Raw genomic sequence first — 13,816 nt, forward strand, 5'->3', positions numbered from 1 at the left:
GTTTGTGCAGAACTGGAATTAGATGTTCTTTTGAAGGTCTGGTAGAACTCTGCACTAAATCCATCTGTTCCTGGGCTTTTTTTTGGCTGGGAGACTATTAATGACTGCTTCTATTTCTTTAGAGGATATTGGACTGTTTAGATCGTTAATTTGATCCTGATTTAACTTTGGTACCTGGTATCTGTCTAGAAATTTGTCCATTTCATCCAGGTTTTCCAGTTTTGTTGAGTATAGCCTTTTATAGAAGGATCTGATGGTGTTTTGGATTTCTTCAGGATCTGTTGTTATGTTTCCCTTTTCATTTCTGATTTTGTTAATTAGGATGTTGTCCCTGTGCCCTCTAGTGAGTCTAGCTAAGGGTTTATCTATCTTGTTGATTTTCTCAAAGAACCAACTCCTCGTTTGGTTAATTCTTTGAATAGTTCTTGTTTCCACTTGGTTGATTTCACCCCTGAGTTTGATTATTTCCTGCCGTCTACTCCTCTTGGGTGAATTTTCTTCCTTTTTTTTCCCGAGCTTTTAGATGTGTTGTCAAGCTGCTAGTGTGTGCTCTCTCCAGTTTCTTTTTGGAGGCACTCAGAGCTATGAGTTTCCCTCTTAGAAATGTTTTCATTGTGTCCCATAGGTTTGGGTATGTTGTGGCTTCATTTTCATTAAACTCTAAAAAGTTTTTAATTTCTTTCTTTATTCCTTCCTTGACCAAGGTATCATTGAGAAGACTGTTGTTCAGTTTCCACGTGAATGTTGGCTTTCCATTATTTATGTTGTTATTGAAGATCAGCCTTAGTCCATGGTGGTCTGATAGGATGCATGGGACAGTTTCAATATTTTTGTATACGTTGAGGCCTGTTTTGTGACCAATTATATGGTCAATTTTGGAGAAGGTCCTGTGAGGTGCTGAGAAGAAGGTGTATCCTTTTGTTTTAGGATAAAATGTTCTGTAGATATCTGTTAAGTCCATTTGTTTCATAACTTCTGTTAGTTTCACTGTGTCCCTGTTTAGTTTCTGTTTCCACAATCTGTCCATTGATGAAAGTGGTGTGTTGAAGTCTCCCACTATTATTCTGTGAGGTGCAATGTGTGCCTTGAGCTTTATTTACTAAAGTGTCTTTAATGAATGTGGCTGCCCTTGCATTTGGAGCATATATATTCAGAATTGAGAGTTCCTCTTGGAGGATTTTACCTTTGAGGAGTATGAAGTGTCCCTCCTTGTCTTTTTTGATAACTTTGGGTTGGAAGTCGATTTTATTCGATATTTGAATGGCTACTCCAGCTTGTTTATTCATTCCATTTGCTTGGAAAATTGTTTTCCAGCCTTTCACTCTGAGGTAGTGTCTGTCTTTTTCCCTGAGATGGGTTTCCTGTAAGCAGCAGAATGTTGGGTCCTGTTCGTGTAACCAGTCTGTTAGTCTATGTCTTTTTATTGGGGAATTGAGTCCATTGATATTAAGAGATATTAAGGAAAAGTAATTGTTGCTTCCTTTTATTTTTGTTGTTAAAAGTTGACATTCTGTTCTTGTGGCTGTCTTTTTTTGGTTTGTTGAGGGATTACTTTCTTGCTTTTTCTAGGACATGGTTTCCATCCTTGTATTGGTTTTTTTCTGTTATTATCCTTTGAAGGGCTGGATTCGTGGAGAGATAATGGGTGAATTTGGTTTTGTCGTGGAATACTTTGGTTTCTCCATCTATGGTAATTGAGAGTTTGGCCGGGTATAGTAGCCTGGGATGGCATTTGTGTTCTCTTAGTGTCTGTATAACATCTGTCCAGGTTCTTCTGGCTTTCATAGTCTCTGGTGAAAAGTCTGGTGTAATTCTGGTAGGCTTGCCTTTATATGTTACTTGACCTTTCTCCCTTACTGCTTTTAATATTCTTTCTATTTTTATTTAGTGCATTTGTTGTTCTGATTATTATGTGTCAAGAGGAATTTCTTTTCTGGTCCAGTCTATTTGGAGTTCTGTAGGCTTCTTGTATGATCATGGGCATGTCTTTCTTTAGGTTTGGGAAGTTTTCTTCTATAATTTTGTTGAAGATATTTGCTTGCCCTTTAAGTTGAAAATCTTCATTCTCATCAACTCCTGTTATCCATAGGTTTGGTCTTCTCATTGTGTCCTGTATTTCCTTGATGTTTTGAGTTAGGATCCTTTTGCGTTTTGTATTTTCTTTGATTGTTGTGCCTATGTTCTCTATGGAATCTTCTGCACTTGAGATTCTCTCTTCCATCTCTTGTATTCTGTTGCTGATGCTCGCCTCTATGGTTCCAGATTTCTTTCCTAGGGTTTCTATCTCCAGTGTTGCCTCACTTTGGGTTTTCTTTATTGTGTCTACTTCCCTTTTTAGGTCTAGTATGGTTTTGTTCATTTCCATCACCTGTTTGGATGTGTTTTCCTGTTTTTCTTGAAGGACTTCTACCTGTTTGGTTGTGTTTTCCTGTTTTTCATTAAGAACTTGTTACTCTTTAGCAGTGTTCTCCTGTATTTCTTTAAGTGAGTTATTAATGTCCTTCTTGATGTCCTCTACCATCATCATGAGATATGCTTTTAAATCTGGGTCTAGATTTTCGGTTGTGTAGGGGTGCCTAGGACTAGGTGGGGTTGGAGTGCTGGGGTCTGATGATTGTGAGTGGTTTTGATTTCTGTTAGTAGGATTCTTATGTTTGCCTTTCGCTATCTGGTAATCTCTGCAGCTAGTTGTTATAGTTGTCTCTGGTTAGAGCTTGTTCCTCAGGTGATTATGTTAGCCTCTATCAGCAGACATGGGAGACTAGCTCTCTCCTTAGTTTCAGTGGTCAGAGTACTCTCTGCAGGCAAGCTCTCCTCTTGCAGGGAAGGTGCCCAGATATCTGGTGTTCAAACCTGCCTCCTGGCAGAAGTTGTGTTCCACTCACCAGAGGTCTTAAGATCCCGTCGGGGATCCTGTGTGGGTCCTTACGGGTGTCCGGAGACTCGGCGGGCAAGGAACCCCGGTGCTGCGGTCGACCGGAAGGGACTTTTGCCGGTATACTATCTTCTTAATGTGCTATTGAATTTAGTTTGCAAGAATTTTATTGATAACTTTTATTTTTGTGTTTATCGGGGGAATTTGGTATATAGTTGCTGCCATCTTTCTCTGGTTTGGGTGGAACTGACTTCATAGGATCAGTTTGTTAAGGAGTGATGTTGTAAGGTCTTTCTGAATGTCTGATATTATCTGGCAGTAAATACATCCATTCTTGGGCTTGTGTATATATACAGCTTATTACTGCTTTAATTTAAATGCTTCTTACAGATCTGCTAATTTATATCATCTTGATTTAGTTTTGCTGGGTCTTCTATGTCTAGGAATTTGTTCATTTCTTCTAGGTTTTACAGGTTTTTTAAAATATAATTTTCAAAGTATTCTATAGTGATCCTTTAGATTTCACTGGAATCTGTCATTACTTCTGCCTCGTGGTTTCTATTGCTATGAAGAGACACCATGACAACAGCAACTCTTATACAGAAAAGCATTTAATTGGGACTGGCTTACAGTTCAATGGAGTTCCCACTCCATTGTCATGATAGTAGGAAGCATAGCAGCACATGGACATATATGGTGCTGCAAAGGTAGATGAGAATTCTAAATTCAGATTGGCAAACAGCAGAAAGAGAATGAGACCCTGGGCCTAGCTTGAGCATCTGAGACCTCAGAGCCCAGCCCCAGAGACATCCTCCAGCAAAGCTATACCTACTCCAACAAGACCACATCTTCTAATAATGTCACCACATTATTAGTGTATGAAATAGGCCCTATGGCCATATTCCAAAACACCATATTCCATTCTCTGGCCCTTATAGACTTGTAGCCATATCATAGTCTCCATTGCCTGTCATAGTATCAGCACTGTTTAACGGTCCAAAGTTCAAAGTCTTTTTAGAGACTCACACAGTCTCTTAACTGTAATCCCCTGTAAATACAAATGAAAAAGCAAATCAGATACTTCCAACTTATAATGGCACAGGATACCCATTACCATTCCAAAAGGGTGGAAAGGGAACATAGTGAGGAAATACTGGATCAAAAGCCAAGTAGGCAAATTCCAAATTAAGCATATCCATGTCTGATGTCAGAATATTTTTCTAATCTCCAACTCCTTTCAGCTTTGTTGTCTACAACACACTTCTTTTTCTTGAGCTGATTCCACTCCCTGTTGCTTTCTTCAGCAGGTATTCCATGGCTCTGGCATTTCTAATATCTTGAGGTCTCTAAGGAAATCCAGGCTTCATCTTTACAGCTTCGTGTAATGGCCCCTCTGGCCTCCATGCAGGAATACCTCTGACACATGCCTATCCTCTTAGTCTCAGAGGTAGATTCTATAACACCTTTCTTGTATCCTTGACTCTAAACTCAGAACCACATGACCAAAGCCACTATCTTCTGCCACTTGCTAGGGTTAGAACATGACCCCCTCATTTAAATACATTTTCATCAGCTTTCTGCTTTTGGTTTCCTTCCCTGTCTAAGTTTGGCTGTCCTGGAATTCACTCCTTTGACCAGGCTAGTCTTGAACTCAGAGATCTGCCAGCCTCTACCTTCTTAGTACTGGAATTAAGGTGTACATCACTATGCCTAGCTCTAAGCTTTTCTTTAATTCCTTTTCACAAGTTGGAAGCTTAACTGGGTAGAGTCTTGCTCTGGTGTTACCACTTCCTCTATTCCACTTAGCATCAGGCTTTTCTTCAATCTGTTTGCACTACCTGGTGCTCCTTTTCTCCTCCACCTATACATTTTATATTTCTGTCTGCTCAGCTTGCTCCTTGTCATTATAGATCTACATAAGACTGGCTAGTAGTCAAAGCTAGGTTGATTGAAATTGTCCTCTGCCAAAACTGTTAATCCATAACTCTTAAATTTATCCTAAGGCAGATTTTCTAGACAAGGGCAGAAAGCACCCACATTCTTCACCAAAATATCACAAGAATGATCTCTAGGCCACATACTAATATTGTTCCCATCTGAAACCTGTTAGAGGGGCACAGTTCCAATCATTCTCACGACCACTGTCTCCCATGCTCCTAATAGTAAGGCCCCTTAAGGCCCACTTAAAGTAAAGTCAGTCTAAAGTCCTAAAGTGTTCAATACTTCTCCAAAGAAAAGCATGGTCAGGCCTTTCACAGTAATACCATAATTCCTGGTATCTAATAAAGGAAAGCATTTAATTGAGCCTGGCTTACAGTTCAGTTCTAGTCCATTGTCATCAAGGCAGGAAGCATAGTGGGACACAGGACACAGGCAGACATGCTGCAGAGTTAGCTGAGAGCTCTACATCTGGATCAGCAGACAGCAAGCAGAGAATGAGACCCTGGGCCTGCTTGTGCATCTTAAGACCTCAAAGCCTGCTCCACAGAGACATTTCCTCCAACAAAGCTACCCCTACTCCATCAAGGCCATACCTCCTAATATTATCACTCCCTATGGACCTATTTTCATTCAAAACACCACTACATCTCTCTTTTTTTATTTATAATTTTATTAATTTACAGTCCTCTCTTTTGATTAAATTTATTAAGATTGCCAATCTTAACTTTTCTTTCAGAGAATCAATTCAGTATATTCTTTTAAAGTCTTCATTAATTTCTAAGCTTATCTTTTGTTATTTCTTCTGCCAGCAGCATTTGGCTTGATTTTGTTATTCTGAGACTTGGAAGAATATCATTAATTTATTTGGGGGCTATAGGGAGTTGAGACAGGGTTTTACATAGCCCAAAGTGGCCTCAAACTCACTTTGTAAGTGAGGATAATCTTGACCTCCTAGTCCTCTTGCCTCCACCTCCCAGTTCTGAGATCACTGTGTGTGACTCACTCGTTATTTTTAACGTGAACGAATACTTGATAGCTGCAAACTTACACTTAGAACTGCCTTAACTGTATTGCAGACATGCTAATAAGTCGTGGGGCTGTTTTCATTTGCTTCTGAGAATTTCGTTCTGTCTTGAGAGAGGTCTCACTGTGTTGCTTTAGCTGCCTTAGAACTTTCTGTGTAGACTAGGCACTGGGGTTAAAGGTCTGTACCGCCACACTTGGATTTGATTCTAGGACATTTTTAATTTATTCCCTCACTCATTTCTTCGAGTACCACCAGTTGACCTAGAATTCATCAGTTCTTTTGTATTTGTTAAGCTTTCTTTGTAGCCTATAATTTTGTATGGAAGATTCCATGGACTGCTAAAAAGAATGTGTATTTTATATTTGTTAAATGGAATATTCTGTAGATAATGATAGGTCTAGCTGCTGCATGAGATAGTTTAACTTTTGTTTCTTTGTTGAATTTTAGTTTAAATAAAAGTAAGTTGAAGTAGCTGCCTGATTTTCCATGCCCTTTAATGTTTGTTTTATGAAAGACGTCCCAACACTTAGAATACACATATTTACAATTGTTGTATCTTCTTGATGTGTTGTTCCTTTTATTGTTATGTAGTGGTCTTTATCTTTTAAGTACTTTTGTCTTGAATAGCTGTACGAATTTAATTTTTATTCCTTTGACTCTTGGTCTGTGGATATCTTTTTCAGTGAGATGATTTGCTTTGGAGACAACAGAATAGCCAGGTGTTTTATAATGTAGGCAACTAGTTTGTCTTTTAAATGATGACTTGAGGCCTGTCTTGATTACTACCTTCAACAAGGCTGCACCTTTTAATTCTTCCTGAACAGTTCCATCGACTGGGGACCAAGCATTCATTAAGATTATGGTGTCTGTTATAAGACATTATGGCCAATGCCACTTATAGAAGAGTTTATTTGGGGCTTACAGTTTCAAGGGTTAGAATTCATGACCATCGTGGCAGGAAGCATGGCATCAGACAGGCATGGCACTGGAGCAGTAGCTGGTAATTTGAAACATAAATATGTGACAGAGAGAGCAGGATAGGAATGGCATGGACCTTTGGAACCTCAGAACCCACCCCTTCTGACATAACTCCTTCAACAAAGCCACACAGAATTCTTCCCAAATAATTCCACTAACTTGGGACCAAGCAGTCAAGTGTATAAGCGTACGGGTCACTCTCATTCAGACCACAAGTCTGTTTGCACTTAGGGCCAGTTTTGAGGCAGGTGTGCGGTTATTCATGGTTTGGGTTGTTTTTTCTAGTTGTTTGGAATACTGTTTATTTTTTTTTCCTTTCTCTTATTAGAATTGCTGCTTTACTGTGTTGGACAAAATGGATTTCTTCCTAGATTTGCTGTATTATAGCATGTTCTGTGACTTTAAAACCTCATGTGAACTTGAGTTCAACCTATAGAAAATGTTTCTCAAGTTAGACAAAGTATTTTCAGTTCTTGTTGCTAAAGAGTTCATAGAGGAGGGAATGTAGCTCAGTGGCAGAGCATTTGCCTAAGGTGCATGACAGCCAGGGTTTCATCCTTGGCAGCACTCAGACAAAGGAGATCCATGTGCTTTGTGGGCTTTACAATTTGAAACTCACTGTGAAAATACTGGTTTATTTTTGTTTCTGGATTGGTTGTATTTGTTTGTGTTTGGTTTTTTTTTTGGGGGGGGGGGTTGGTTTTGGTTTTTTGAGAGTTTTTTTTTTTTTAAGAAACTATAATTGCTTACTTTTTATGGTTCTTTCCCATGTCATGTTTTAATAATGTGCTTTAAATTTAAATTCTTGCCCAGGTTGTCCAGAGCTAGTTTTTGTAAGTCATGTAATACATCCTTGCCACTTCTATGTGCGGAAATATTCACAAATAAAAGATGCAACAATATTGGAGAAGAAGATGAAGCAAGTTTGCAATAAGAGCTTACACCTTGATCCTTCACACATTTTGGAACTAGGTAAAGATTACTCTAGATTATACTATAAAGTTTGTTTAAATACTGTAATATTTGGCCATTGGCCAACCTGTATAAACTTGCAAAAGTTTTTTTTTTCTTTTTATAATAGTCATATGAAAGTTTTAGAATTATTTAACATAAAGTATGTAGGTAAGTTAGCTAACTATTAAAATCAATGTTAATACATATTTGGAGTGTAACCGCTCTATTATAGAGTAAATTGCTTTTCAAATAACAAAGCCCATAACACCCTCTTTAGAATGAAGTATTGTTAAGATGACAGGTTCTAGCATACTACATTTCCCAAATTCACTGTGGTTTGAGCTAGTCTTGCAGTTTCTCTTTGTTCTGTTGGGATAGACAAGAAGTTAACCCTTTCCTGCCCATCATCCAGACCACAGCCAATGTTCTCCAACAAGACAGGTTTACAGAGAGAATAATAAATATATTAGTATACATAGGAACTATAGAAAATATGAAACTCAAGGAAAAGGCTAGATAGTTGAAGCTTAATCATGCCCTAGAGAAGAGAGAACCAGGGTGGGAGAGAAGCCAGAGCCAGTTATAAATTATTGCAAACAGAGTGTGTCTTCTGCAGTGAAGGCCTTCAGGTAATCTCTGAGTGCTGACCTTAGAACAGATGAAGAGCCTATATCAGCTATGTGACGACATCTTTACTGTCTTTTTTTTTCCTGGTGTTTAATTTTTTTTCTAGCTTTCTGACTATTGTTAGGAAGTTTAAGAGAGTCCTGTTCTTTGGGAAGTTCTTTTAGATAAAAGAACTTTGAGGAAATAGACTTCAGTTTTGCTCATGGGAAAATCCTAGGGAAGATTAGAAAGGCCTTGGTCCTGGAAGTTTGTTTTGCTTAGTATGCCAAAATGACACGTTTGACACACCATTTTCTGAGCCCCACATCTCAAATTTCCTATAGCAAAAGAACCTGCTCCATGTCAGGTATAATAATCCCAGCACTGGGGAGGCAGAGGCAGGCAGATCTCTGTGAGAGTTGGGGGCCAGCCTGGGCTACATAGTGGACAGGCCAGAACTACATAGTGAGACCTTGTCTCAAAACACAAACAACAAAACCAAGTCCATAGGATTATTGTGGAGAACAAGTGGATTCAAACACAAAAGGCTAAGAATATTAACAGCTCATAGGATACATTCACATTCAGGCCTCTTTCTTCATCTTTTTTCATGGACATTAATTTGAACTAAGTTCTTAGTTTATCCTCCCCTTCTCTGAATTACACTGTGTTAATTAGTGTTAATCAATTTTGTAATTTTTATGTAATACTATTCATTTTATCTTAATTTTAACTCACATTTACCAAGAGAAAGTACGTGTATCTTGTAAGCTAATATATTCATAGGGTGTGTGTGTATTAATAGTGAACTAGTGAGTGTGTGTGTGTGTGTGTATTAGTGATCTCTGAAAGACCTTCCTTTAGCTTTTTGATGGCAGGACAATTTCATTTGACTGTGCTAATGTAGTTTGTGGAGAAAAGCTCCTCACTGAGTAACAGCTTATACTTAATATGTCTTTAGCCTCTCAATTAGCTTATAAGTTACTGAAGTAAAGAAATTGCCATAATATATTGCCTTTTATTTTCATAGCACTTGACAGTACTGTATAATTAGTAAATCAATGAAATACAATTTCTTAGTTGGAAAACTCAGATACATATTTTAAGGTAGAGCTTTACTTGATTCTTTATTCATAAATGCTAATGATTTGTCTCTCCCATTATATAGGTGCAAGAATATTTGTCAACAGTATTAAGAATAGAATGTGGTGTCGAGGAATTATCACTGAAATAATTCCATCAAAAACTAAAAATATTAGAAAACCATGTAGTCCAACCAAATTCTCAGTCTGTGAAATTTCACTAATACAGATATTCATGGTAGATTTTGGAAATTCTGAAGTCCTGATCATCACAGGGTATGACTCTTTGTGATTATTGTGTGTTCTGGGCCTGCTTAGAAACATTTATGGGAAAGAGGATTAAAGGAAGGAAGGAAGTAATAAAGAACTGTCATCCTTCACTTCCTAGGCCTCTGCTCTATTGTATATTTGTCTTACAAATTAAGTTAAATGTTGTCCTTTATCAGTGTTACTAGAAGAGGAACTTGGAAAAGAGCTTTGTTTATGTGCTCCAGACGCACATCTGATGGTTTTTCAGAGCAGGGGCTGAATGTAGCTGATGTTTTTAAGTAAAGTACTAATACTTAGCTACAAGTGATTGGGTAAATTTTTTTAATCTTGCTGCTATAAATTCATTACAGGAAGTTTAAGTGTCGTGCTGTCTGACTCACTATAGGTATCCAAAACTCTGTTCTAAGTCTTAGAAAAAGAAACTGAAACAATCTTGTAGTGAGAGTCACTATTGTCTGTAGTATGGTTACTTTATTTAATGATCACGGCTTTATGAGTATATTCATTATCATTCAAGTTTAAACTGAATGAGTTGGTGAAAGTTCAAATAAAGGTAGCCAAGATTTAATTCTGAGTAGTAAAACTGTGTCTGCTTAAGAATTTAATGATTAATAAAATTATTAATAAAAAGTATTAATTTAAAATCTACATTTCTACAAGATTTAACTTTAGGTAGTTATCCTTAGACATATACATCTTGTAGAGAATAATAGGAATTTAAAGATTGAAACATTATTTTTTTTTATTTCTCTTTCTTGAGATAAGGCCTTTCTGTGCAGCACGGCCTGACCTGGAACTTACTGTATACACCAGGTTGGCCTCAAACCAGCACAGATCCATAAGCCTCTGTCCCTGCCCGTCTGCCCTCTGTTCTCTTGAGATTAAAGGCATGCATGACCACACCCAGTAAAACATTATTCTTACTATTACTTTTTCCTAGAGTTGGTGACACACATGAGGGACCAGAGCATGATGGTGAACAGCATATTACACTAAGTGACTTCTGTCTGCTTCTAAGGAAGTCTGAACCATACAGTGAAGAACTGTTGAAAGACATCCCACATTTAGCACACCTGTGCTCCTTGAAAGACATCGTCCCATACAATTCAGTAAGTGAGAGAGAAAGGGAGTCTCCCTCAAAGGCTGTTGGAGTTTTAGTTGTGTTGCCAGTGAAGTTGCTGATTTGGTCTGAAAGAACCAGTTAGCCTTGACAAACACATTCTGGTTATGAACTATTAGTGCCAATAAAAGTTGCCATAAGCCTCAGCTTCCATAACTAAAAATATTTGTAATGAAAATTTGAGCTCAATAAAGTTCATATGAACATAATAAAATATTCAAGTAAATACCACATTTTAGAGTCAATTTTGTAGAAAAAAAATCTGTTAGAAAATGGGATAGTATCTATTTCTATATATTCCCCCTCTCTGTATTTTATTCATAGCTCATGTTTGGAATTATTTGTGAATCTTTCCACCAAGAAATCTTAGGAACTAGAACTATATATAAAAGTATATGTGAGGCTGTTGTTGTGTTGGGAGGTCTGTGAAAGCAGGAGTTTGTGCCTTTGTTCATCACTATTCACAACGCTTAGCCACTCCTTCTGCCACAGAGCAGATAGTCAACAGATGGTGGGCAAAATAAATGAACAAATTCTCTTTTTTTAAGTAAAATGAGGCTGGAAGATGACTCAGTGGCTAAAAGTGCTTGCAGAAGACCAGAGTTCAGTTTCTAGCAACACATCAGAGATATGTTTTGTTTTTTTTGAGATAGATTTTCAAGTGGTCTACACTGACCTCCAACTCCCTGTATAGCCAGGGTGACTTCCTGCGTCTATCTTCTGAAACTAGAATTATAAAGTTTGTCCTCGTTTGATCTCTGCTGCTGTACTAAAACACTGGCCAAAAGCAACTTAAGGCCAAAAGTGTTTCTTTGACTTGTATTTTTAGCTCACAATTTGTCATTGCGGGAACTCAGAACAGGAACTGCAGACAGGAACCTGAATGTAGAACTGCTTGCTATTCCAGGCAGCATTACCTCTGACTAGAGAACTCACTCAAGCTAAGGAAGTGCATGGAAGCAGGAATCGTGGAAGATTCTGGTGCTGTTTGCTAGCTAGTTCACTCACAGGCTTATGATTACCCAAGACCAACTGCCTAGCAGTAGTGCTGACCACAGTAGGACGGATCCTCCTACATTAATGAAGGCAGTATTTAATATACATGCTATCAGATCAAACTGATTTAGGTAATCTGAACTGAGGTTTCTCCTCCCTTAACACTAAGGTGTGCCAAGTTTACCACACTAATCAGGATGGGTACATGACTACTCCTAATTAATGTGGTCCTGGGATTATCCAGGCAAGTACACTGCCAGCTGAGCTACATTCCTAGCACCAAAGAAATTTTATTTCTTTGGTATCCATTATTTAGTCTGTTATACTGTCACAGTACTGGAGTCTTAAAGTATACATTCAGAATTGCCTTTTGAAGTTCTGTAATTTAAGTGGAAAATTCATATGAAACATACTTTCAAGTCATTATAGTTTTCATTAATATTCTTTTTTAGCCAGGTGTGGTAATGCATACCTTTAATCCTGCACTTGGGATGCAAAGGCATGTAGATGACTGTGAGTTCGAGGCCAGCCTGGTCTACAAAGCAAGTTCCAGGACAGCCAGGACAGAGAAACCCTGTCTTGAAAAACATACATATATTTAAACATATATGTATATATTAATTTTTAGATATTTTATATTATGTGTATGAATGTTTTGCCTCCATGTCTGTACGTATGTACCTGATGCCTGTGAAGGTGCCAGAGTCCCCTGGAGCTAGAGTTACAGATGGTTATGACTCACCGTCTGGGTGCTAAGAATCTTATCCCAGATGCCAGAGCAGCAAGTGCTCCATCCAGACCACTGAGCCGCTTCTCCAGCCCTCAATTTTTATACTATTCGAAAGTGACTTATAAACTTATACATGTCTTAAGGTTGTTTCTTTAGATTGTAGATATCTACCTTGTACATAGATAGACTGCTCTTGGTTCACTGCCTCAGCTGATTCCTAAATGCATATGGTTGGTTCAGTGCCTTTACTTTAAGTCGTAGGCCAGCTGGTATACCCAACTACATCCACACTAACTTTAGAGCTAACTATAATTACTAACCACTTTGGAACTTTATTTTTCCCATAGACTGAGGGCTGGGAAAAGGAGGCAAAAGTGGAATTTTTGAAAATGGTAAATAAGAAGGCTGTCTTAATGAAAGTTTTTGGAGAAGAAGATGATGTCCTTATTGTAGATCTGCAGAAACCACCAACAAATAAAATCAGCAGTGATATGCCTGTGTCTCTCAGAGATGCATTGGTTTTTATGGAACTGGCAAGGTAAGTGACTTGTTAAAACTTAAATATTCAATATTTAAGTTCTAGAGGCTGAAGATATTATGAGTTAGAGTGCTAGTTGCTCTTGTCGAACACAATGCCACCTTCTGTTGTCCTCAAATAACAGACACACATGTGGCACAGATATTTACATGCACGCAAAATACTTAGAAACATAAAAGTAAATCTCTTTTGAAAGATTATAGCTATAAATAGGAAAAGAGGGTTTGGGAGTTTTGTTGTTTGTTTGTTTTTCGAGACAGGGTGTCTCTGTGTGGCCCTGGCTGTCCTGGAACTCACTCTGTAGACCAGGGTGACCTCAAACTCAGAGATCACCTGACTCTGCCTCCAAATGCTAGGATTAAAGGTGTATGCCAACACTGCCAGTGAAAAGAAGAGTTTTAAAAATAATGGAATCTGGCCTAGGGATGTAGTTGACTTGTTAGAGTGCCTGCCTGGTACGCATAAACTCTGGATTCAATCCCTCGCACCATATGAACAGGCATGGCACATCACCATAATCCTAGCACTCAGGAGGAAAAGGAAGGAAGATTAGAAATACAACACTGCCCTTGCCTATAGAGCAGGTTCAAAGCCAGGCTTGGCTATATGAGACTCTGTCATGAATGGTGATTATGATAAAAATTATAGGCTTGTGCTAGAGAGATGCTCAGTGGTTAAGAACATATGCTGTTTTTAGAG

The 13,816-nt window shown here is 38.2% G+C and overlaps 1 protein-coding gene across 1 annotated transcript in view; it reads left to right on the plus strand.

Annotated features, from left to right (window-relative positions):
- The window catches only part of Rnf17 (ring finger protein 17), a 137,031-nt gene that overhangs the window by 64,963 nt on the left and 58,252 nt on the right, over positions 1 to 13,816 (plus strand). Inside the window, exons 12-15 of the mRNA XM_021182183.2 lie at positions 7,635 to 7,793; positions 9,550 to 9,739; positions 10,674 to 10,842; positions 12,927 to 13,117. Of these exons, the coding sequence (XP_021037842.1) occupies positions 7,635 to 7,793; positions 9,550 to 9,739; positions 10,674 to 10,842; positions 12,927 to 13,117 (709 nt within the window). The remainder of the gene's footprint in view (positions 1 to 7,634; positions 7,794 to 9,549; positions 9,740 to 10,673; positions 10,843 to 12,926; positions 13,118 to 13,816) is intronic.

The sequence above is a fragment of the Mus caroli genome, unplaced genomic scaffold (genome assembly GCF_978045245.1).
Source record: "Mus caroli unplaced genomic scaffold, Mus_caroli_1 scaffold_12, whole genome shotgun sequence".
Lineage (NCBI taxonomy): Eukaryota > Metazoa > Chordata > Mammalia > Rodentia > Muridae > Mus > Mus caroli.